The following is a 25,529-nucleotide window of genomic DNA, read 5'->3' on the forward strand; positions in this document are numbered from 1 at the left end:
CAAGAACGATGTCTCTTTCTGTGCAGGAATGCACTTTCCCACGTTAAAGGATTTGTAGAGCCGATGCTGATGCATTATGTGTTCTTCATCTGATGCTGAAGCAACGAGAATACCTTCTAAATAGGAGTACACAAAAGATAAGTCATTCAGAATGCTATGAATAAATCGCTGGAATGTTTGTGCTGCATTTTGTAGACCAAACACTCTTCAAAAATTCGAAAAGTCCAAATGGTGCGGTAACAGCTGTTTTAGGCACATCTGGAGCAACGGAACGTGGTGATTAGCTCTAATAAGGTCAGTTTTGGGGAATATCTTTCTGTTGGAGAGTTGACAGTGAAATCTTGTTAATCAGCATTGGTTAATGGTCTATCACTGTGACAGCCATTAAACCTATATAATCTCCACAGGGACACCAGGTTCCTTCTTTCTTTGGAACGAGATGGAGGGGACAAGACCAATAGCTTTCAGATGGACGACGTGTACCAAGTTTGATTGTCTCCTGAAATTCACATTCTGCTTGTGCTAATTTTTCTGGTGACAAGCGTCTGGCTCGTGCAAGCACTAGAGGTCGTATTGTTGTGATTGAGTACTGATCATTAGCCTGAGGAAAATCATAATTAAGTTTCTTCGTGAGTATGTTAAGACACCTATTTATGCTGATGATCAATCAAAAAACTGTCGACATATGCATCGACGGAGCCTATACTAGCGATTAAAGTTTCTTACTCGAGTAACTTGTCCGACTTACCATCAAGCAATGGGCCATAATGGCTCAAGAAATCGGCACCAACAGTTGGCTGGAGAATGTCTGCAAGAAGAAATGGGCACAGAAATCTTTGTCGATGACCTATTTCGAGGTTCAGTAGTCGTTCACCATACCTGTGAATTACGGAAGAATTTGCAGCGTGGAGTTTCAGTTTCTGAACGTTTTATGTGATGCAGTACTGTTGCTGGCAATAAGGAAGCGTCTACTCCGTAATCGACAAGAAAACGAAGATGTATGTTGTGAACCGTTATGAAAAGGTGGCAAGATGATTCAGCCCCCTCGTTGTGCGTGCGTCAAGTAGCGTACTATTTTCAATCTGAGCATAGCAAACTGTTGGAAAATAAATGAAGATGGTAGTGTGCATTTCTTCGCGTTCTGTCGTCGTTTATAATGATACCAGCACACATAATGTTTCTGTGTAAGTCATGGTTATTTCGAGCTGTTTCTCGATTGTGTCCCAGCTCGGACTTTCTGAATCTGGGTCGTTGGTTCCGAAAACTGTCTTTCCATGTGGAAAATCTGTCATTTTGAGTTGGAGACGAAATCACTAGCATATGCGAATTGACTGGGCTTCGTAATCTCTACGATTTTGTGAGCCAAAGAAGCCGCTTCGAGATTTACATATTGACTAGCTGCTTCGCGTTCTGTCGTCGCTTATAATGATACTAGCACACATAATGTTTCTGTGTAAGTCATGGTTATTTCGAGCTGTTTCTCGATTGTGTGCCAGCTCGCACTTTCTGAATCTGGGTCGTTGGTTCCGAAAACTGTCCTTCCATGTGGAAAATCTGTCATTTTGAATTGGAGACGAAATCCATAGCATATGCAAATTAACTGGGCTTCGTAATCTCTACGATATTGTCAGCCAAAGAAGCCGCTTTGAGATTTACATATTGACTAGCTGCTGTCATAGAATGCACTTTGATAGATAGTCGTTGAAGATACAAAGTTCTTAAACATTCATCTGTTACTTGCGTTCTGGCAAGAGCGCATATGTCTCGGAGCAAAGTAGATGGCTTCTTGTCCCCTAGTTCTACTTTGTTTACATTTTTTGACCTTTTGTAGCTATGATTCTTCAAATTCTGCGATAAGGCGTCTTTTTTTAAAGTCTGTATATGAGGAAGCTGATAATGGTTTGGAATTGGAACTTGGAATTAGCTCAGTAACCTCACTATAAAGCGATACCAAAACATAAGAATACTTTGTCATCTCGTTGCTAATATTTGTTGTAGTAAATTGTGCCTCCACTTGCACAACGCATATGTTTACATTCCCCAAGAAAGGTGGTATTTTCACTATCATACGCAGCATTTCAATACCATTATCGTTCCGCGATGAGTCTGGCATATAAAAAATGCATTTAAATTGTCGGTGTAAAACTGAAATAACGACTAGAGTGGTTCTTATGAACTCACTATCACATCAGGCTCACCAGTTATGGATTCTAGTAAAAATAATTACATATTTTTGACCATATAAAGCAAACTACCATGAATGCAAACATATCTTTTTTAATAATAGTTGCAATGGAAACAGGAAACAGATAAATAAGACTAATTACTCCAATGTATCTAAAATTTTTAGAATTTACATTTCGTGTGTGTTTTACAGACATCCTGTAATAGTTCCTTATAACCGGTAATCTCGATGTCTTTCTTATTCCCTTCCCAATTATAAATTGGGTATCAACTGTTTACTCACATTATTATTATTATAGATATTTTTATTGTTTTGATCATTGGCCTACCCTTCAGGTAATTTACTTGTTTCACGACAATGTGAAAATATTAGTAGTACAGAATAAGAAACATCGATTCGTTGAAGTCCCTCAGCAGCTCGTACAATGAAAAGTGAGGTAACCATTTTTTAATTAAAAAGAATCGGAAACCAAAACGGAGGGTATATTATAATTTGTCATCTTTTACCTAAAGAACTGGAACAGTTTACTTCCGGTAGCTATTTTTCCATCTTACAAAGAAAGATAAAATACATTGGATACAATCGAAGAGACCGAATAAATTAAATTCCAGCTCGATTCAACATCACACAATATGCAATGATAACCGAGGACGGTTTCTATGTTCTGCATGCCAATAAACTTTGCATCCGTATTGGACGGTCGAGTAGAGATGGGTCGAACACGTTCATTCCCGTGAAGTACTTCATTCATTTCAGTCTTTGCCGTGAAGCGTTCAAATGAAGTAGTTCATTCATGAAGTACGGAAGCCTGGCGAAGTTGTCCAGTTCGCCGCTCAGCCGCGGCTACGCTCACTTCGCCTCGCTCGTACAATAAAGCTTCGTAATACTTCATAATTTTACCAACAGATGGCCGAACTATGAAGTAACGTCCACGTAACGTTTTGCGTCTTACAGCATCTGAGGTAACTTAAAATACAGCATGGTCGAAGGGGACAAAGGAAGATAGAGAAGCCTGTCACATATAAATAAGGTATTAAGTTAAACCTTGCTCGACATTTTTTCATGAAGCGCCAAAAAGAGTCTTCATCTGCCAAGTGAAACCTTATTTGTTGTGTTTATGGACTGAAAACTAGGGCTACCAACGAAATTAAGTCCAATTTTATGTTCCTTTTAAAATTTAATCAAAAATAGGATGAGTATGTTTACCACTGTCACAAAGTTTATATACCCACGTTAAGTAATTATTCAGAAGTTTTCCTGTAGATTTTATTTTTGTTGAGAATAATAACCCTCTAAATTCAAAACGTAAACTGTCACCTGTAGTCATTGGTACGATTCCAGGTAAAATCCCTCTTTATTTTATTCGGAAAGCAATTTTTGTGTCTGTTCACGCTTATACAATGGCTAGCAACTCGCGATCGCGTAGAAGTAGTGAAATTTGGGGTTTCTTCGCCGATTTAGGTGATGGGAAAGCAAAGTGCAACTGTTGTTATAAGTGTATTTCACCGCGCGATTCGTCGACAGGCAGTAGAGGGAGGACTGAAGTGAAGGGAGAATGAGTGACGTAGCGCCAATGTAGTGGGAGAGGGGAAGAGAGTGAGTGAGTGAACGAACTAGAAAAAAAGTGTGGAGTGTGCTATCTGTGGAGAATTTGAAGTACCAGTTCATTGAAATTGAGTGGTTAGTTCACACTTCACTGGAGTGAAGCGTTCATTTGAACGACTCATTCACGAGCTCCCCACCACTACGGTCGAGGTATATCTGTACTATCGTTTTGTTTTATTTGTTGTTCCTTCAGAGTGGCGGGCTTTTCAGAAAGATTTTGTTTCGTGTATAATTTTTGGTTTAGTTTCGAGCTGATAGCTACAGACATTTCAGTTATGAACTTCAGCCGTATAAATTTAGAAAGTCCAGTAAATATATTCGCGGTAGCAATATTGGTCAAAGATGTCCCCGAGAAAGCTGCAGTATTTCGCAAACATCGAATAAACAAGTTTTATACTCTCTAATTCGCTTTTTAATGTGATTGTACTCAGTACACGTTGCCCATTGGTTACTATCACTTGATGATGAAAACTGATTCATATAAGGTTTTCAAATCTTAACACTCCCCTCAAACATTTTGGATATTCAATTGACGCACATTCTGTAATATAAAATAATTTCGCGTGTGTTTAAGATTTCAAATATAATTGCTTATCGTTTGCAGTAATTTAATTGCTTGCCGTAATTATAGTGTATTGGCAATATGGGTTCATATGTCGAAATACCTGTTGGTTCAAGCTAGTCAACATGGTATGAAAATGTTCATTTATTGGTTAATGTGGCAAAAACTTGTAGCTTATTCCGTTGTAGTTGCATATTATCAAGCTCGTAAGTTCCTTACAACTTAACTGTTCCACATTTTTTAACATGCATTTCGAACTTGGATAAATTAATTTTATATGTAGGTCTAACCGTGATAGAACTTTATCTAAAAGAATGACAGATAGCTGAGGTAAGGACTGCCTGACAGATATTTGGGCCCAATACAATTAGGAGAAGATTGGTCATAATTAACGTTTGATTGGGTTTGCCTAAATCACGTGAATCAAAAAGACTGTTTGCTTCTTGAACAGGGATATTAACAGCTCCCTCCCCCATCCTGACCCAGCTGTGGTAGTCAGGTTTGTATTGACTTAAGTGTTTAGTAGATGTTAAACTCTAAACTTTGTTCCTCATTACATTAGGCATGTATATCAGTGTGTCTCCTGTATATTGTGGTAGCTAGTCGTTCTCGAGTTGGTTATTTTGAAGTTTCTTCCCATGAGCACTGTTTCCATGTTGACAGTGTAAGAGTCCATTATCCATTCTTTAAATTCCATACAGTACATGTACAATACTAATGATGATGATATAATAATAAATCAATTTTAGTGCTACATTAAAATGTGAGCAAATCAATTGTGTGTATGAAAATGAGAGTAGTGGTGTGTGTATGATCTCATAATCTCACTTATGGTGTAATTAAACGAGGAAAAATTACACTTTTGGCATTTTCTCCAATTAAGTGAAGGCTTTTGATAGTGTTAACACAAAATTCTGCTAGGGATACAAAAATGATGTAGCAGTAAAGGCATTCCCCTTATATGACTGGAGTGATATCTTAACAATAGAATTTTAGCGAATGATATGACAGGAATAAGACTAAATTTGGTGAGGGGAAAGGATTAAATATGATGCTCAGCTAAGTTCATTACTTGTCCCATTTCTGTTCATGGCTTCAGTTATTTGTGTGGGATATTGGAGGAGCTTTCAGAAAACTACGATGTTTTGTGATGACACTAGTTCACTGATGTATTCCAAACACAACAATAGTCAACCCAGTCTGAAGAATAAAGAAACAGACTGCACACCAAAACAGGCCAGGCTCTAATCTTAAAGTGAATCATATAGTATAAAATTCCAAAGAAATAAAAACGACATATAGGTGCCAGAACAGAGATCATTCAGCACACACTGATCAAGAATCCACATGTGAAGTTCTTAGGCATTTGCAAGCTAATAAACTTAGGTACCACCAGTACATTGATAAGTTATGCCAAAATTTCAATTCTGTATGCCTTTGCATGTAGAAATGTCTCACTGTGTTGACCTGCAGATGGGATTTCTTTAAATAGCTTCGCTCATTACTATCCTGTGGCCTGATATTCTGGAGGTAAGGTAAGAAAAATACTGATTCTACAGAAGCAAGGAGTTAACAGGGCAGTCTTGCAGAAGCCTCTTTGAGGAACTATAAATTCTTATAAATAATGTACCATTAAGTATGGAATCGAAATTTATTTTTGTTTTAGGGACCTCAAGATTTCCTCTGAGAAATTATAAGCATTTTTGACCTATGAGTTCCTGACACACACACACACACACACACACACACACACACACACACACACACACATTGTGGGTCAGCTGCACACAAGTCAGGGACCTCATGATACAATCCTATCATCTGTCTTGATAATTCCCTTGTGTAGAGTAAGGACTTAGCTTTGTTTGCAGAGAAAGGTCATTTGTTACAAAGTGAATGTGTTGTAGTAAAGCAAGCAGCATTAAAGATGCCAACAGTGAAACCAAAATAAAAATGTGAAAGCATCAGTTGGAAAACCTCCATCAAATAATAGTAATGTATCTCAACTCTCATCTCTTCTCTAAGAGGAGTAAAGTAAAAACCCTGCACTTGGAAAACAAATAAAACTTCTACCTTAGATGAGAATACTGGTTGAATTGCCACTGAGGTTTAAACTCTGAACTTAGGGCCTACATTAAAATCCTTGTCTGGTTAAGCAGTTGTGTGTTTCCCAATATTTCCATGAATCAGTTAAGGTGAATGTTGTGAGTTACTTCCTTAGAGCAGGATTTTGTCAATTTTCTTCTACATGATTCTTCAGTATGTCTGTAATGGCCTCGTCAATGGAAGGTTACATTGTAACCATTCTTCCTTCTTTCAGATGGGGATGGGTCCATAATGGAACTTTACACAGATGCAAAGGAAGCACCACAGTATTAAAGATCTTTACCCGTCACCTGCATGTGTATTTCAAGGGTATGTCGGAGGGAATTGCTGGCGCCACTACAATTTCTCTGCGTCTTTCCTTCCCATCATACCAGATTATTACTCTTAGGTACTTTAGTTCTTCCATCAATGTAAGACTAGTAAAACAGATATATCTTTTTATCTATTTATGCACCGTACACTACATTTAATCATGTTTAAGGTTAACTGTCAGTCCCTGCACAAACTGTCAATCACCTGCAGATCTTCTTGCATTTTGTTACAATTTTCTGGCATTGCAAACTTCCTATAGACTCCAGCATTATCCACAAACACATCACAGGTCTTATGAGATTATCCATTAGACCAGTTACATGTATTATAAACAGTAATGGTTCTGACACATTCCTTTTTGGATATTCCCAAAATTATTTTTACATCTGTTCATTTAATGGAAATAAACAGCATGGCACCTTACGCCCCTGAGGCAAGTTCATACAAAACTGTGAGGCTCATTAATGAGAACAAGAAAATTTTTTTAAGAGTAAGCTAAAATGGATAGTATGGGATGAGGTATATGTGAAATTCACTTTATTCCATAGTAAATTTGTGTCAGTATTTGAAAGTTGTTTCCTTAAAAAATTATCTGGAAGATCCATTAGAAAACAGGTAAACTACGGATAACTAACAGACTTAAAATCTCACGTAAAGGAAAGAGGAAAATTTATATAAAGGCCACAAGAAGTCCAGATCCAACATTACTTGCATAATGCAAAAAATTCTTTAGTATTTTATAGAAAGACATTAAAATGTCCAGAAGTATGCATGTCCTGACAAAGAAATATTGCAGATAAGATTAAAACTATATGGGACATTGTCAAATGGGAGGCAGGATAAATAGTCGTACAAGATACCATAACAATAAACTAAATGAGAATGTTGCCACTGATAAAGTCACAGATTGCAAATACTTTAATAATCGCTTTATCTCCCCCCCCCCCCCCCCCCCTCCCCCAGCTTTTATGCAAGTGCTTTGTGAATATACTGACAAGTGGAAGCGCCAGGTGGAAAACGTCCATCAAATAATAGTAATGTGTTCCACACCCACGAGGATGATCCCATTTTTTGGGTCAATGGAACGAAAATTGAATCTCATCTAATCTAAATATAGCAACAAAAAATAGGATTAAATGGTTCAGATAAAGAAGCAAGAGACTGTATTAGAGAATTTTACCAGACAGGTTAAAATATGCAATTGTTAAACCATACATAAGAAAGGTGACAAGACGGACTTAAATAATCATCATCCAATTTCCTTAGTGACATCTTTTTCCAAAATATTTGGAAAAGTTTTGTTATCAAGAGTAATTGCACACTTAAGTAGAAACAGTTCACATAGCATATCACAGTTATGATTCCAGATGGTTTGCTTGACCGAGAATGCTATTTACACTCTTCAAATAGTTGTTGTTGTTGTGGTCTTCAGTCCAGAGACTGGTTTGATGCAGCTCTCCATGCTACTCTATCCTGTGCAAGCTTCTTCATCTCCCAGTACCTACTGCAGCCTACATCCTTCTGAATCTGTTTAGTGTATTCATCTCTTGGTCTCCCTCTACGATTTTTACCCACCACACTGCCTCCAATACTAAATTGGTGATCCCTTGATGCCTCAGAATATGCCCTACCAATTGATCCCTTCTTCTAGTCAAGTTGTGCCACAAATTTATTTTCTCTTGAGTTCTATTCAATACCTCCTCATTAGTTATGTGATCTACCCATCTAACATTCAGCATTCTTCTGTAGAACGACATTTCGAAAGCTTCTATTCTCTTTTTATCTAAACTATATATTGTCCACGTTTCACTTCCATACATGGCTACACTCCATAGAAATACTGTCAGAAACGCTTTCCTTGCCATTGCCAGTCGACATTTTATATCCTCTCTACTTCGACTGTCATCAGTTGTTTGCTCCCCAAATAGCAAAACTCCTTTACTACTTCAATTGTCTCATTTCCTTATCTAATTCCCTCAGCATCACCCGACTTAATTTGACTACATTACATTATCCTCGTTTTGCTTTTGTTGATGTTCATCTTATATCCTCCTTTCAAGACACTGTCCATTCCGTTCAGCTGCTCTTACAGGTCCTTTGCTGTCTCTGACAGAATTACAATGTCATCGGCGAACCTCAAAGTTTTAATTTATTCTCCATGGATTTTAATTCCTACTCCAAATTTTTCTTTTGTTTCCTTTACTGCTTGCTCAATATACAGATTGAATAACATCAGGGATAGGCTACAACCTTGTCTCACTCCCTTCCCAAGCACTGCTTCCCTTTCATGCCCCTCCACTCTTATAACTGCTATCTGGTTTCTGTACAAATTGTAAATAGCCTTTCGCTTCCTGTATGTTACCCCTGCCACTTTCAGAATTTGAAACAGAGTATTCTAGTCGACATTGTCAAAAGCTTTCTCTAAGCTAAAGTTGGATGACAACAAGGCATCCACTGATACATCACCCAGGATGGTGCACTGCTGGCTTCCGACAACCCAGCTCCACTACACTCATAGTGACCAACCAACCCTGGCTTCTACATTTGGTCATTTGGTGACAAAAGTGTTCGCTGCCACTTCTACGTTGGCAGTCATAACTAACAATGCAAAATGCAGTATGCTGAGTGCACTGGTTTTTGACTGCAATAGCTATGGAGTGCCAATGGGTTTTTACTAGGTGTCTGTGTGTGCACTGTGGGGAAAGTAAACTCAAACATTTCTTAGAAATGTAGAATGTTTGTTAGTTTGTGCCTTTGGAATGGTTGGTGTATTTTGGTTTGAGCAGGGGATATGGCTCACTGTGTTTAAATATGTAAATCTATAGTAATGAGTAGCCACTCAGACAGATGGTTACATTATAATAAGTGTTACATTAGTAGCACTTTTAAGGTCTCCCTTGTTCTTCTGTTTTGTTGTCTGTTGCATTTTGTGTAATTGTTAGAGGCTCAACCATGTCACTTTCAATGCTACAGGAGGCTACCCTGGGGAAAATGTAAATTTTAGCGACGGAAGTAAATGTGTTACAAGCAGACAGTGCAGCACAGCAGAGAAAGTAAAAGTTGGGACAGAAAAGAAGTTAGCTTTGCACAGTTTAGTTATGTACAACTGTGAAAGGGCTGAGCAGGAAAAGAACTTATCTTGGTGTGAAAGGGTTATGCCAGAGAAAGCAGAGAAAATATGACAAGAATCTGACAGTTGGTGGTTTAAAAATGCCTATGATATTTCTCCAGCAGTAAAGCATATTAGCTTTTTGCCGGAGTGTCAGAGATTAAAAGAGTCATACTTGTGTGGAAGCAGAAAGTACGGATAAAGAAGTAAGTTTAAGTGGAGCACAAAGTACAGGAGTTGCAGAATTAAAGGAAATAATGTAGAATTATCGGTCCCAATATCTTGTCAAAAATGCGGAGTCTGAGTTCGCTTTTGTGTCAGATGAAGTATGTATGTGCTGTACTGAAGTAAATGTGTGAGTAGCAACACGGGTGATATTGATTTAGGTGCAGTAATATCTATGCCATTGGGTGATAATGGTTGTTGTTTAGCAGCCATAGAGCCTGGGCCAAATGTACAGGGAAGTATGTGTGCCAATGATTTTTATGTGCAGGGTGTCATTGAAGATGGTAATTTTGCTGTAGATACTGCAAAGGAAGCACACGAAGTTATTGATAATGTTAGTTATGTTGTGAAGGTTGTGAATAAGTGAAGTAATGCAGGCACATTTATTTCTGTAGGACTCAGATTCATTGCCAACTGTGATGGCAGTGCCTACTTAGAAGGGAGGATAGACAAAGAGAAGAAAGAGGAAAATGCCTCTAAGACTAATGATTGGGCTGGCAAGACTGAATCCTTTCAGGAATGTGTGCCTGAGGATCAGAATAAAGATGATGATACGTGCAATGGTGTAGGAACTGACAGTACGAAAAAGCTTCGTGTAATTGTTCTACAGCAGTGAGGAGTGAAACTCGGACAGATTGTCTTTCAGGTGAAGGAGACTGCTGCAAATGATACATGTTTCCAAGGTTCTGTTAGCATGGGGGTAGAATTGGCTAAACTGTGCACAACATCATTACGATTCAGTTCACATGATAAAGTGCTGTAGGGCACAGGGAGGTTTGTTTTGGTGAGCAAAGGCATAAGAAGGCATGGCACTGCAAGAAGTGGTCAATCTGTAATTGGTATTAAAGTAAGGAAACTAACTGGATTTTTCAACCAGTATATTGTGAGCAGTAGTATCATATGTAGTGTTGTAAGAGCATAGTTTTAAGAATGTGTTTTCTGAGAAAATGTAAAGGAAACTTTTATTGCAAAGACAAAGTTCCAGATGATGTATCGTGTCATAAAACAAGAAGAAATGTCAGACATAGGAACAATTGAATGAAGAGAATTTGTTAATGTTATTGCACTAATGATTCTATGGAATTGTGTCCATGCGTGAAAATGAGAGAATGTCAGTAAGCTAATCTCAGAAAATACTATTTAAATTAAGAAAACAGCTGGCAACATTATAATTTTAGCTGGACTAAAGTAATGGAAAAACTGAATGTACTGTACAAAATTATCAGCTTGTTAGATGTGTGTTAAGACTTCACAGAATTGCCGTGAGCTGTTATCCAGGGTGGGCCAAATTTTGTAAAACAGTGAGGAGTATTGTGTGACAACTCTTTATGTGGTATGGCTAAATAAAATAAAGGCGCAGGCATGGTTAATGCAAGAGCCTTGTGGAAGGTAGACTGAACAGGTGAAGTTACATCAGGAGCAGTATGCTGATACAAGTGCTGTCCTGTGCCATTAAGCAGGTATTGTATAGCTTGGCCCATCTATGGTACTAGTTGTAATATCACTGATGCAGAAGAAAGGCAGGGCTGCTGTACTGCTGGTGACCTGATTGCTTCACATCTGAGCTGTTGCTCTGTTACGACTTCTCTGATGCCTGTGCCTTGGCAAAATGGATGAGCCAAGCCTGTATAAATACTACTCATTTCTAGTATGACGTCTGACAGCCACCAGCTTGGAGGGGGAGGGGGCTACACCACTGTAGAAATCCATGTGGCTCAACTAACCACCACCTCTGGACTCTGCTGCTGTTAGCTGTGGCCCTGCTGTTCTTGCTGAGTCTGATGCTGCTGACTTAATGCCCACCAACCAGTGGGCCACCTGCAGGCCCAATTTATGCACCTAGTCTGCCAGAAGCTGCCCTTGACAACAGGTTATTTGCTGACTGCACCATCTTCTTGCCACCCATGTACGGCTTTTGTCTTGGGGATATCAGCTCCTCCAAACATCGACATGATTGATGTAGTGTTACTGTCAATAAATGGATATTTTAACAATGCTGTTTTCATGACAAAATGTCAGATGACAACCAGCCCTTCACTCGCTGCTCCACTGCTATGTGACCCAGGTTGGTGAACTACTGGCTTCTTGATGTCTGACAACACAGTTCCAGGAGGCCAACCAATCCTTACCTCTGCATGTTTTGCAGTGAAAACTGACACATTTTTATTTGAGGAGAATGTACAAAATAAAAGAATCATATATTTGTTCACAGAATATTCCATTATTTGAGTGGCAGACGTATGATGAGACTAGTGTTCGTCATTCAGTTATCTGCATCTTCTGAAACAGTTAATTCATAGTTTGAAGATATGGTAATGAGATTCTCTAACCATTCCTTATGATGGATACTAATGCCATAGGTACATCCTTCAGTTTTATGGATGACAGTGCTCAGCCCTAACAACCCAGTTTGTGAAAGATACACTACAGTACAGAGTGAATGTATGACTCAAATGTCATGGTTTACATGCTCTTTTGAACTTGGCTTCTATGAATACGCACTACTAAGTATCCCAGAGAACAGATGACAGTTAAGTTACCACTTTATCTGACAGTCCTGCATTAGAGATTGCTCTCTTGAGAAGTGACAGAAATGTTGATAGTCTCTTTATTTCCTTGAGCCATGTAAGTGAGAGTTATATAATTTACAATATGTTATATTGCACCTGAAGCTGCAACAACCTATGTATGATGTTGATGTGAACCATAATTATTTATTCTGTTGATCTGTTAGCTAGTAGTTGTGGCCAGTTACACTTTATTCTTGCCAGTGTGACTTAAATAATTCAAAGAAGGATCTGTGGTTAACCGTAATATAATTCACACAGAATTTTCTCTGAGTGAGAGGAAGATGCAGTTGAAGAAGAAACATATTATTACTGGATGGACATAATGGAGTGGACACCATTAATGCACGCTGCTAGAAATGGTGAAGTGGAAACAGTTCAGAAACTCTTGAAATCTAAAGAAAAAATTCATTTAAAAAATATGATGGGTAAGAGTTCCTATTTTATTTATTTTTCAAGTTTAAATATGGTTCCTCAAAAACTATTGTCGCTGTATCATAACATTTGTGTATTAAATTTTAATAATACTGCTGTTATGATTCCGTGGTTCACTAATTATCACTGTGTATCAGTGTTGTTACATTTTTGTTGTGGTGGTGGTTGTAACAGCTATATACCATTAACTGTCACTGTGTAGATTTACAATCAGGCAAATTGTCCATGCTGTATTGTAACAAACAATTAAGCTTTCTATTGCAATAACTACATTAAAAAAGAGCTTTAGTCAAAATCTTTAGATTGTTGTGCTATGTTAATTGGTTCCAAAGAGGAATAATCTGGTTTGGGAGTTATCTGGAGGGAATGTAGTTATGAAAACATCTCTGCTTGCACATTGTTCTGACCAATGCTCTTGAAGCATAGTTGTTTATTAGTAAGTCTTAACCTCTACTGTTAGGACCACTTTCACAAAGAAGATATTTTAGAAGAGATATAAATGTTTGCGTCATTGTTAATTGAAATTCATCCTTGTTGTGGCATGTCATCCCAGGCTGCAGTGGAAATGTTTTGGCAAGAATAATTTTAAATTTCATATTCCAGCAATATTAAGTTGTTCCATTGATTCATGACAAGGCTTTATTTTGCAAATTTGTAAGTGTATGATGTGATAAACTGCATCACTGCCCTTTTTCACTTGGTAATACAGATTTCTCTTCTTTGCTCTTCATTTCAAGTGTGTATGGGTACACAGTATGGAATCAGAAGGGTGCTGCTTTCTCCTCCATTGGCAAGTGTACTGCTGAGAGATGCTGTTGACTGGAAATAATTGTATTTTCTCATGTATGCATTCCCTGGCAGAGTGCTTGAACAATTCTAGCTGGATTGTCTGTCTGTTGACACATACGAAAGCATTCTGGTGGACATTCTGGAGGACACTGGACTGCTCCATATGGACACCTGTAGGGACCAATGTTCGAATTCTATGTTCAGCAGAACCAGTATGTTATGACAAGCCATGTGTTGAGATTGCAGTTTAATGATTATATCCATGACCTCAGTAACTTCAAAGATTTAAAAGCACACTTGTTGCTCTTTTTCATTGCTCAGTTGTTTGTTATTTTTTCTGATTTAATAAAATCAACTAACAGTTTTAACATTTTGTGAGTGTTATTTAAGTGTGAGAAACTGAAAATTTGTCACGTTATTTGCCCTGTTTGTTTTAAAATGAAATTTGTAATAAAATACATGGGCACAAGTAAACTCTTATGTAAAAGTTTTTCGAGATGGCAACTGAAGTGGAAAAATATTGAGTTCAATTATTCGATGGAACAGATTTCAACAGCCGGAAATTTAGGATGGAAACTCTTCTCAAGGAACTGGTAGCTTTACCATTTGTACAAGTGAATTATCTCATCACAAAAGTTGAAATTATGGATGGAGAGGGGGACATGCAGCGTGTCACAAAGGAAACATAATTAGCTGAACATGATCAGAAATGTAAGTCATCTTATTCAACGCATTGTCAGTTGTCTCTTGGAATATGCAAAAGATAAGATAACCTCTTTTGATTTATGGACATCTCTGTGCAATACGTTTGAGAGAAAACGAATTGCTAGTCAACTTTTATTGAGAAAATGATTGTTAACTGTAAAATTTAATGCAACAAATAATGTGCTAGTTAATCACTTTCTAAAGTTTGATAAATTGAGTCAAGATTTATGTTTCACTGGAGCAACTGCCAAAGAAATCAATATCTTGTGCCATCTACTTTAAACAATGCCTATGAAATACAGTGTAGTGGTCACTGCAGTCAAAACGCTCTCAATGAAAGAGTTGATGCTGAAGTCAAATCAGAGGGGAGTCGTCGGGAAAAGCAGTAATGATACACCCTGTCCTACAACTTTCTAGACTCAACAATATAAAAAATTTTTATCAGACACCAGTAAAACAAGAAATCAACAAGAAATTTTGGGAATTCCTTCAACTTTACTTGTCATCATTCTGGAACACCTGGTCACAAAAGGGCTAACTGAAGGGTTGAGTTACCAAACAAGATTGCAGGAACCAACAACTCATGGCTAATGTCAAAGAAGAAGATGCTTTTTATTTTGCACTGTCAACTGAAGAACAATCAGTGAACAACATAAATTGCCATTGCAAATAGAAATGAATGTCAGCTATATGTTTTAAATTTTTGCGAAGTAAAACCTTGTCAGCTGCTTCAACTGAAACTACTGTGAATCTGTGGCACAGCAGATTAGGCCACTTGAGTTACAATGGAATTAAATGCCTCCAATCACAAGTTGATGGTATGGAACTGTACACTTCAATAATCCCCACGGAACAATTCTCAAATTGTGTAGAAGGAAAAGAATCACAGCTGAGTTGATTGTCAGAGACCTGTGTGGACCAGTCTCACTGGAACTGTTCAATGGAAAGAAGTATTTGCTTATGTTCATTGGCAACTTTACACATTTCACAGTGGCATACACATTGGAATTGAAGTCTGAGGTAACTCGCTACCTGAAGATGTTTCATGCCATGGCTAAGCTAATTTCACTTTGAAGATCAGCAAATTAAGTGTGTATACGCCCCAGGACAACTGGGAAAAACCCAAATTTTTTTAGAATTCCAGGAATTTTACAGTGCTTTAGTTTTCAGTTAATTTTTTGTAATTTTGACTGGTGACAAAGAGTATTACTGTTTCCCGCTACTGCAGAATAGTACTGCAACAATAGTACATAAGTGAGGAAAAAAACCGTTAAGTTGCAAAGGAAATCCTCCATTTATAACAAAAAAACACAGTGCACACACAAGCATCTGCCAAAGGCTTTAGGACGAAGACTGTGCAATAATTCATACTACAAGTGCAAACAAAGTTGACACTCGGTTCAGTGGCTGATGGGAGCAACCATAAAGTCATTTCCCATTTACAGCCACTCCCATCACACAAATATAAACAGCAAACTACTTCCGATGAGCATGACATCAGAATTGTGTGCATTAGGTTTGTTTGAGCACTTTCCAGCGGGCTCACACGCATGCGCAGTTGAGGCGCATATGAGCAGTACCTTCTCCTCCTCCTAGCTGCTTAAAGTGTGGGTTTTAATGAATTTGCTGTTTCCTCTTCGTTTCAAGTTCTCCCATCAAATAAAACAAAATGGATTTCTGTGGGCGGGAGTTATCAAGTGAAGTAAAATACATTCATATAATTATGGAAGTTTAAAATATGTTATTAGTTTGAGTTTTCTGATTTTATTTTATTTTCACAGTTTTGGCTGTCAAGCATTACACACCTTGAAGAACAGTGAAGTTGTTTTTGTCGGTTTGCTAAAAAAAATTGGCTTTTATTAATATTTTCGCTGAGGCAGTCAATTTATTTGAAACAAAGTGTTTCAGTCCACTTTATTGGCTAGTTTCAACTGTTCACTGAATTTAAAGCCCACGTTTTTGTCTTCTGGTATGTATGGCATTATATCATAATAAAGAACCTAACATAAGGTAATACAATACTGGTACTTCAAGAAAATCCCAGAGCATTCAACTCTCGTTTGAAACTTAACACTTAGAGGATCAGCTATTTATAAGAATTTGGAGCCCAGGAGACCAGACATTTTTATTCATTATTTAATACTTTACTGGCACATTTGTGTGATGTAGCTTAAAGTGCAACACAAGCAAAAAATGACCAATATTATATGTAAAAGTGTAGCTCTTCTTGTAGCCACACTGTGTATGTTAATTTAAACCCTTAACTTTTCCGGTTTGTGTTTTTGTGCTACTTAAGTGTTGTTGCTATTGGCTTACTAAATCACATGTTGTAAGCTCCGAATATCTGCTATCATTGGCTGGTGAGATAACGTGACGTGAGTTGTGATTGTCCTTCAACACCACATAGCAATTTCGATTTCGGTGCTTCGGAAACTAATGAGCTGTGTTTGGTGGAATTCAAATTTATATTTTTGTAATACCAAAATATGCAGTGTACATGTTGCTGCACATCAAAGGTCTTTCCGAAACTTTTTTTTTTGCTGGGTTTCGTTTACTAAAGTGCCGGAAAATTCTACACCAGTATATAAAACATTAACCTTTCAAAGGATTGACAAGTTTTGCAGTCCCTAGGGAAAGTATACTGTTGCTTAACACAGAAAAAGTGTATTTTTAATCAGGAAATCAGGGAGAAGTCCAGGAATTTTTTTCTTTGTCCGCGACACACACTGAAGCTGCACTGTGACAGTGGTAATGAATACATGTCAAACAAGTTGAAGTAATTCTTTGCATAACAAGTAATACAATTTGAGTTTACAATCAGATATATGCCTCAGCAAAGTGGTGTCTTGGAGCAAATGAACAGAACTCATTGAGAAAGCTCGTTCTTTGATACTTCAATGAAAATTAAGTAAGATGTTCTGGTCAGAAGCTGTTCGTACTGCTGTATACCTACTTGATGGAAGTCCTACTGCCTCCTTAGGGTTCGTGCAGTTTTGTGGTACAACACGAATCCTAACTTGAGTAAACTTCAGAGTGTTTGGATGTATTGCTTATCTACTGGTACCAAAGAAAATGAGAAAGGGGAAGTCTGTCAAGTCCTTGAAGTGCTACTTCACTGGCTACTGTCCTAATAGCTACAGACTTCGGTGTCCAGACAGGGTGTATACAACCTGGGAGATCGGGGGACAGGGGGGGGGGGGGGGGGATTTTTTCATCCGGGAGAAAACTGAATTTTTTTAGAATTCCGGGAATTTTTCATTGTTTTAGTATTCAGTTAAATTTTTGTAATTTTGACTGGTAAGAATCGATACTCTGTTGTTGTTGTTGTTGTTGTTGTTGTTGTTGTTGTTGTTGTTGTTGTGGTGGTGGTGGTCTTCAGTCCTGAGACTGGTTTGATGCAGCTCTCCATGCTACTCTATCCTGTGCAAGCTTCTTCATCTCCCAGTACCTACTGCAACCTACATCCTTCTGAATCTGCTTAGTGTATTCATCTCTTGGTCTCCCCCTATGATTTTTACCCTCCACGCTGCCCTCCAATACTAAATTGGTGATCCCTTGATGCCTCAGAACATGTCCTACCAACCGATCCCTTCTTCTGGTCAAGTTGTGCCACAAACTTCTCTTCTCCCCAATCCTATTCAATACTTCCTCATTAGTTATGTGATCTACCCATCTAATCTTCAGCATTCTTCTGTAGCACCACATTTCAAAAGCTTCTATTCTCTTCTTGTCCAAACTATTTACCTTCCATATTTCACTTCCATACATGGCTACACTCCATACGAATACTTTCAGAAATAACTTCCTGACACTTAAATCTATACTCGATGTTAACAAATTCCTCTTCTTCAGAAACGCTTTCCTTGCCGTTGCCAGTCTACATTTTATATCCTCTCTACTTCGTCCATCATCAGTTATTTTGCTCCCCAAATAGCAAAACTCCTTTACTACTTTAAGTGTCTCATTTCCTAATCTAATACCCTCAGCATCACCCGACTTAACTCGACTACATTCCATTATCCTCGTTTTGCTTTTGTTGACGTTCATCTTATATCCTCCCTTCAAGACACTGTCCATTCCGTTCAACTGCTCTTCCAAGTCCTTTGCTGTCTCTGACAGAATTACAATGTCATCGGCGAACCTCAAAGTTTTTATTTCTTCTCCATGGATTTTAATACCTACTCCAAATTTTTCTTTTGTTTCCTTTACTGCTTGCTCAATATAGAGATTGAATAACATCGGGGAGAGGCTACAACCCTGTCTTACTCCCTTCCCAACCACTGCTTCCCTTTCATGTCCCTCAACTTTTATAACTGCCATCTGGTTTCTGTACAAGTTGTAAATAGCCTTTCGCTCCCTGTATTTTACCCCTGCCACCTTTAGAATTTGAAAGAGAGTATTCCAGTCAACATTGTCAAAAGCTTTCTCTAAGTCTACAAATGCTAGAAACGTAGGTTTGCCTTTCCTTAATCTTTCTTCTAAGATAAGTCGTAAGGTCAGTATTGCCTCACGTGTTCCAGTATTTCTACGGAATCCAAACTGATCTTCCCCGAGGTCTGCTTCTACTAGTTTTTCCATTCGTCTGTAAAGAATTCGTGTTAGTACTTTGCAACTGTGGCTTATTAAACTGATAGTTCGGTAATTTTCACATCTGTCAACACCTGCTTTCTTTGGGATTGGAATTATTATATTCTTCTTGAAGTCTGAGGGTATTTCGCCTGTTTCATACATCTTGCTCACCAGATGGTAGAGTTTTGTCAGGACTGGCTCTCCCAAGGCCGTCAGTAGTTCCAATGGAATGTTGTCTACTCCGGGGGCCTTGTTTCGACTCAGGTCCTTCAGTGCTCTGTCAAACTCTTCACGCAGTATCGTATCTCCCATTTCGTCTTCATCTACATCCTCTTCCATTTCCATAATATTGTCCTCAAGTGCATCGCCCTTGTATAGACCCTCTATATACTCCTTCCACCTTTCTGCCTTCCCTTCCTTGCTTAGAACTGGGTTGCCATCTGAGCTCTTGATATTCATACAAGTGGTTCTCCTCTCTCCAAAGGTCTCTTTAATTTTCCTGTAGGCAGTATCTATCTTACCACTAGTGAGACAAGCCTCTACATCCTTACATTTGTCCTCTAGCCATCCCTGCTTAGCCATTTTGCACTTCCTGTCGATCTCATTTTTGAGACGTTTGTATTCCTTTTTGCCTGCTTCATTTACTGCATTTTTATATTTTCTCCTTTCATCAATTAAATTCAATATTTCTTCTGTTACCCAAGGATTTCTACTAACCCTCTTCTTTTTACCTACTTGATCGTCTGCTGCCTTCACTACTTCATCCCTCAGAGCTACCCATTCTTCTTCTACTATATTTCTTTCCCCCATTCCTTTCAATTGTTCCCTTATGCTCTCCCTGAAACTCTGTACAACCTCTGGTTCTTTCAGTTTATCCAGGTCCCATCTCCTTAAATTCCCACCTTTTTGCAGTTTCTTCAGTTTTAATCTACAGGTCATAACCAATAGATTGTGGTCAGAGTCCACATCTGCCCCTGGAAATGTCTTACAATTTAAAACCTGGTTCCTAAATCTCTGTCTTACCATTACTCTAACAAAGGATATTACTGTATCCCGCTACTGCAAAATAATACTGAAACAATAAAACATGAATGAGGGGGGGCGGGGACGAAAATAAAACATAAACTGCAAAGGAAATGTGCCATATACAACAAAACACAGTGCTCCTACAAGCATCTGCCAATGGCAAAATGTATGAAAGGCTTTAGGAAAACTATGCAATGCTTCATAACAACAAATTACCTCCGATGAGTGTGACGTCACAACTGTTTACATTAGATTCGTTTTAGCAGTTAAGAGCGGAATCATGCGCATACGCAGTTGAGTCGTGTAGGAGTAGTACCTCTCCCGCTTCTGGCTACAGAAATGTGGCTGTTGGCAGTGTAAGCAGTCGCAGCAAGCAGCTAGATGCAACTGGGAAGAATTTACTGCTGCACCCAAGCTGCCAGATTCACACATGTGCAGCATGCCTGTATCTATGAGGGGGGGAGGGCAAACCGAGGTATCTGTCCTGGGTGACAGTTGTGTGTGTGTGTGTGGGGGGGGGGGGGGGGAGCAAATTCGTATTATTGATGAGAAAAAACCTTACTTCACAAAGCACCTAGCATCCAGCGCACGTTGGTCTATCGATTACTCATGTGATTTTGAAACGCACCCATGTTGGTTTTTGAACACACTCTGTAAGTTGATTTCTGAATGAATCATAAGTTGATTTTTGAATGCGTGCATAGTGTACGTGATGTCTCTGTTAGGGGAATCCTCGTCACATCTAGAAATAAACTTTCATGTGGGCAAAAGGGAGTTGAGCGAAGTAAAGCTGAACAAGTGAATGCCAATTGCTGTCTGATTATGTGGTTGATCTTGTTTGCGAATGATCAGTGTTGTTATAATTACTAGCGAAATCCATAATTCAGACTACCAGAGTGGAAATAAATGACTAACAGGAATAACAGGTAAGAAAATTACGTATTATCTTCTCAGTGTATCCAAGAAAATGAAATTTTGTCAGAAAATGTTTGGGCAGATTGCTACACTAGTAAGGGCACCTCTGTCTAGACATGTCCTCCTTTTTAGCTCTTTGTCTGGGGTCCGGTCAGATTTTTACAGTGTGCGGCTTTTTCGAAAAGTTGAGCATAATACAGTTAAATTTACAGTTCATCCCATTCTATTGCTCTTTTATTAAATACTTTAACTATTGGCACAGCCTTCGTGATAAACGCGCATGAAGGTGGTGTTAATAGGTGGCACCAGAATCGTCAATGTTATCGTTGATCTACCTATAAGCGAATGCAAATATCGATTATTTAAAATTTTCGTTTTGTATCTTCGCTTTGTATGTAATTTTTAACGGAGTGAGTTACATAAAATATTTGGTTATGCCTAAACAAAATTGTACATTTTCTGATGCCCTTTCCTGCAAATATCCGGCTTTAAGAAAGGGATAAATCAATTTGAAGCGGAATGTAAGCTATGTGGAGCTGGAACGTATGTCTCAGTGGCCAATAAAGGTAAGAAATAACTCGACAGATTAACTGTCACGGTTGTATTTCATTGTTTCAATTTATTTGTATTCGGAAGGTTAAAGTGCGGTTTACATGTCATCAGCTGCTGCTTGAATTGTAGATGTTGGTAGCAGTGTGTCGAATGAAGGGAGGTGAATGGTCTTACGTTTCTTGCTTTGTAGACAATTCTGTGTTGTTGACATAACAAAACAATTGATGCCACACTGTCACCACAATCAATGTTTTTAATTTTTTTTACATTGCTCAGTTAACCACCACCTGACCATCAGTAACAATTAACTACTAGTTTTACCGGTAATTCCCGGCTGTCACATGACTTGTCCAAAGCTGACAGTGGTATCCTCATCTGCAGTTGACCCGTTTGATGTGTCCTCTTTTTTCTTCCTTTGTCCTCCTTTTTGAAGCTGTTTGTCCTCCTTTTTAAACAATTTCATCTGGTCACCCTACTTTTACGCAAGTTGAACTATGTGCGAGAATGTACAGTGAATTTCTTAAGTCACAGACCGTTTGATGATTAACCATTTAGAAGTATTTTGAGCCCAGAAGATCAGACACTCATGTCGTTATTATGAGCAAATTGATGTGGTGCTACGGGGAGCTCTCTCTCTCTTCTGCAGTAGCTAATTTATTTGTGGAAAACTTTGAGGACAAGTCACTGGACTCTGCTAAAAATTTTATTGGCACATTTGTGTGATATATCTTAAAGTGTAACATGTGCAAAAAAGATCAACATTATATGTGAAACATTAGCATCACTTCCAGCTTATTAACCTTAAATACCAATATTATATGTGAAAGCTTTGCTTTTCTTGTAGCAACACTATGTATATTAATTTAAAACGTTAACTTTTCTTGTTTATGTGTCTGTGCTACCTAACAGTGATGTTACTATTAGCTGACTACATAATGTGTCCTGTGGTCTGAATCTCCACTGTCATCGTCTGGTAGGATGACGTGACCTGAGCTATAACTGGCTTACAAAAGCACTTCACAATCTCGATTTCAATGGTTCAGAAAATAACATGTAGTGTTTGGTGGAATTTGAATTTATACTTTCATAATACGAAAATATGCAGCATACATGTTGCTTCACATCAAAAATCTTTCCACAAGTGGTTTTCTTCCCTGAGTTTCGTTTTCTAAAGGCCAGGAAATTCTACACCTGTGTATAAGAACATAACCATTCAAAGGATTGATAAGTTTTACAGTTTCGAGAGAAAATATACTGTCACTTAATTAGATGGAAAAAATGTGTTTTCACCTGGGAGAAGACGTATTTTTAACCATGAAGTCCGGGAATTTTTTTTCTTTGTCCGCTTATACACCCTACCAGAGGAAGGAGACATAGTGACAGGAAGGAACATTTTCTGTGAAGGAAGATTTGACTTTGAAAGTACACTGATTGAGGGCTGGGTTTTGGATTCTGTATAGGTATCATCAGAGAAGGATCACAAAGACAATAATAGAGCTGAATTCACCAAAGAAAACTTCTTATCAAATGATGGGCGTCGTGAAAGAATTCTGATACCAGAACTGACCAGTGACAGCGAAGAAACAGAAAAGAAAACTGTTTGGAATCGTTGCAGACAGAGGAAATACCTGGATGACAAAGCTGTTCTTGCACATGTCTGTGTATGTGCGGTTGGATATGGGTGTGTGTGCGAGTGTATACCTGTCCTTTTTTCCCCCTAAGGTGAGTCTTTCCGCTCCCGGGATTGGAATGACTCCTTATCCTCTCCCTTAAAACCCACATCCTTTCGTCTTTCCCTCTCCTTCCTTCTTTCCTGATGAAGCAACCGTTGGTTGCGAAAGCTTGAATTTTGTGTGTATGTTTGTGTTTGTTTGTGTGTCTATCGACCTGCCAGCGCTTTTGTTTGGTAAGTCACATCATCTTTGTTTTTAGATATATTTTTCCCACGTGGAATGTTTCCATCTATTATATAATGTAATTCATATCAATATAATAGAGGGAAACATTCCACGCAGGAAAAATATATTTAAAAACAAAGATGATGTGACTTACCATACGAAAGTGCTGGCAGGTCGATAGAAACACAAACAGACACATACATACACACAAAATTCAAGCTTTAGCAACAAACTGTTGCCTCATTGTCTGCTTGTGTTTGCATATGTGTGGATGGATGTGTGTGTCTGTGTGTGTGTGTGTGCGCGTGCGCGAGTGTATACCCGTCCTTTTTTCCCCCTAAGGTAAGTCTTTCCGCTCCCGGGATTGGAATGACTCCTTACCCTCTCCCTTAAAACCCACTTCCTTTCGTCTTTCCCTCTCCTTCCCTCTTTCCTGATGAGGCAACAGTTTGTTGCGAAAGCTTGAATTTTGTGTATATGTATGTGTCTGTTTGTGTTTCTGTCGACCTGCCAGCGCTTTCGTATGGTAATTCACATCATCTTTGTTTTTAAATATATAATGTAATTGGATAGATAAAAAATATCTACTCACCAAGTGGTGGCAAGAGAACACACACACACACACACACACACACACACACACACACACACACACACACACACACACACACACGAGTTTCACTTGTGGAAGCTTTTTGCAGAGCCAGTGGCTCCTTCTTCCTGCAGAGGAGTTGAAGGGGAAGGAAGAGGGGTGAACGAAAACGACTGGAGAGGCTTAGGAAAAGGAGGAAAGAATTTTCTTTCCTTCTCATCCCATCAGGTATGTCTCCCCTGGCTTCTGGATGTTTCCATACTGTACCACTTGTCCTAAACCTCTCCAGTCAGAAATAGAGAAGTGTCCAATTCCACCCGTCTGCTGTGACTCATGACATCACAAATATGGCGGAAACAACCATACACTATGACTCCAATATGGCGCCTATGATGTCATTACGTAAACATGACAACAAACACGAAAATACATTGAAAAACCAACACACACATGTTCCACAAAAAACCTAATGACACTAACGGGACAAGCGTGGGAAATTGGGGGTTTCTGAGTGGGGACAAAGTAAATATAAACAAATTTAGACACACACCACCATACCAAACCACACAAAACGACGAAAAAAACCGACAACACCAAACTCCCTCTGGATGGACACTTCCCTTGACCTATATAGCTCCACATCAGCTCCCGATCCCACAAATAGGAATCGAAAACTTCTCTTGATCTATACAGCTCAACATCAGCTCCTGATCCCACAAATTTGAATTGAACACTTCCCTTGACCTATATAGCTCAACGGCAACTCCCGAAACCGGAACACCCACAGCCACAAACACAAATTGGAATCAAACACTTCCCATGACCTATATTACTCAATAGCAACTTCTGATACCAGAACACCCACAGCAACCACAAATTGGAATCGAACACTTCCTTTGACCCATATAGCTCAACAGCAACTCCTGATACCGGAACACCACAGCCACAGCCACACATTGTAATCGAACACTTCCCTTGACCCCAACACACAACATATACACTAAGAACAAGAAAAATGAAATCTTACCACAACAAAGTTCCGGCGCCACAACCTAGGTCAGCCACCACAATCACACGCAGGCACACCACCTGCTAAACATGCCTTGGTGCACGGCCAGCACATCTTGGCACAGTGTTACACCGTCCGGGTTATCTGAATACTTCCCACTGACACCAACCTATCAGAACTCCGGAGATGGGAACTTGCCCTTCAATATATCCTCTCTTCCCATTACGCACCTGGCCTCAACCTCCGCTAATTTCAAGTTGCCGCCTCTTGTACATCACTTGTCACTCAACAACATCTTTGCCTCTGTACTTCCGCCTTGACTGACATCTCTGCCCAAACTTTTTGCCTTTACATATGTCTGCTTGTGT

The 25,529-nt window shown here is 38.8% G+C and overlaps 1 protein-coding gene across 3 annotated transcripts in view; it reads left to right on the plus strand.

The window, feature by feature from the left end:
• Positions 1 to 3,778: 3,778 nt before the first annotated feature.
• The window catches only part of LOC126483889 (uncharacterized), a 132,982-nt gene continuing 111,231 nt past the window's right edge, over positions 3,779 to 25,529 (plus strand). Inside the window, exons 1-2 of one of the 3 annotated variants that reach the window (XM_050107149.1) lie at positions 3,779 to 3,940; positions 12,933 to 13,099. In XM_050107149.1, the coding sequence (XP_049963106.1) occupies positions 12,988 to 13,099 (112 nt within the window). In that variant the 5' untranslated portion in view covers positions 3,779 to 3,940; positions 12,933 to 12,987. Of the gene's footprint in view, positions 3,941 to 4,024; positions 4,852 to 12,932; positions 13,100 to 25,529 lie in introns of those variants that run through there. The other 2 variants (XM_050107147.1, XM_050107148.1) reach the window with 2 other exon arrangements.

Source organism: Schistocerca serialis, chromosome 6 (genome assembly GCF_023864345.2).
Source record: "Schistocerca serialis cubense isolate TAMUIC-IGC-003099 chromosome 6, iqSchSeri2.2, whole genome shotgun sequence".
Taxonomy (NCBI): domain Eukaryota; kingdom Metazoa; phylum Arthropoda; class Insecta; order Orthoptera; family Acrididae; genus Schistocerca; species Schistocerca serialis.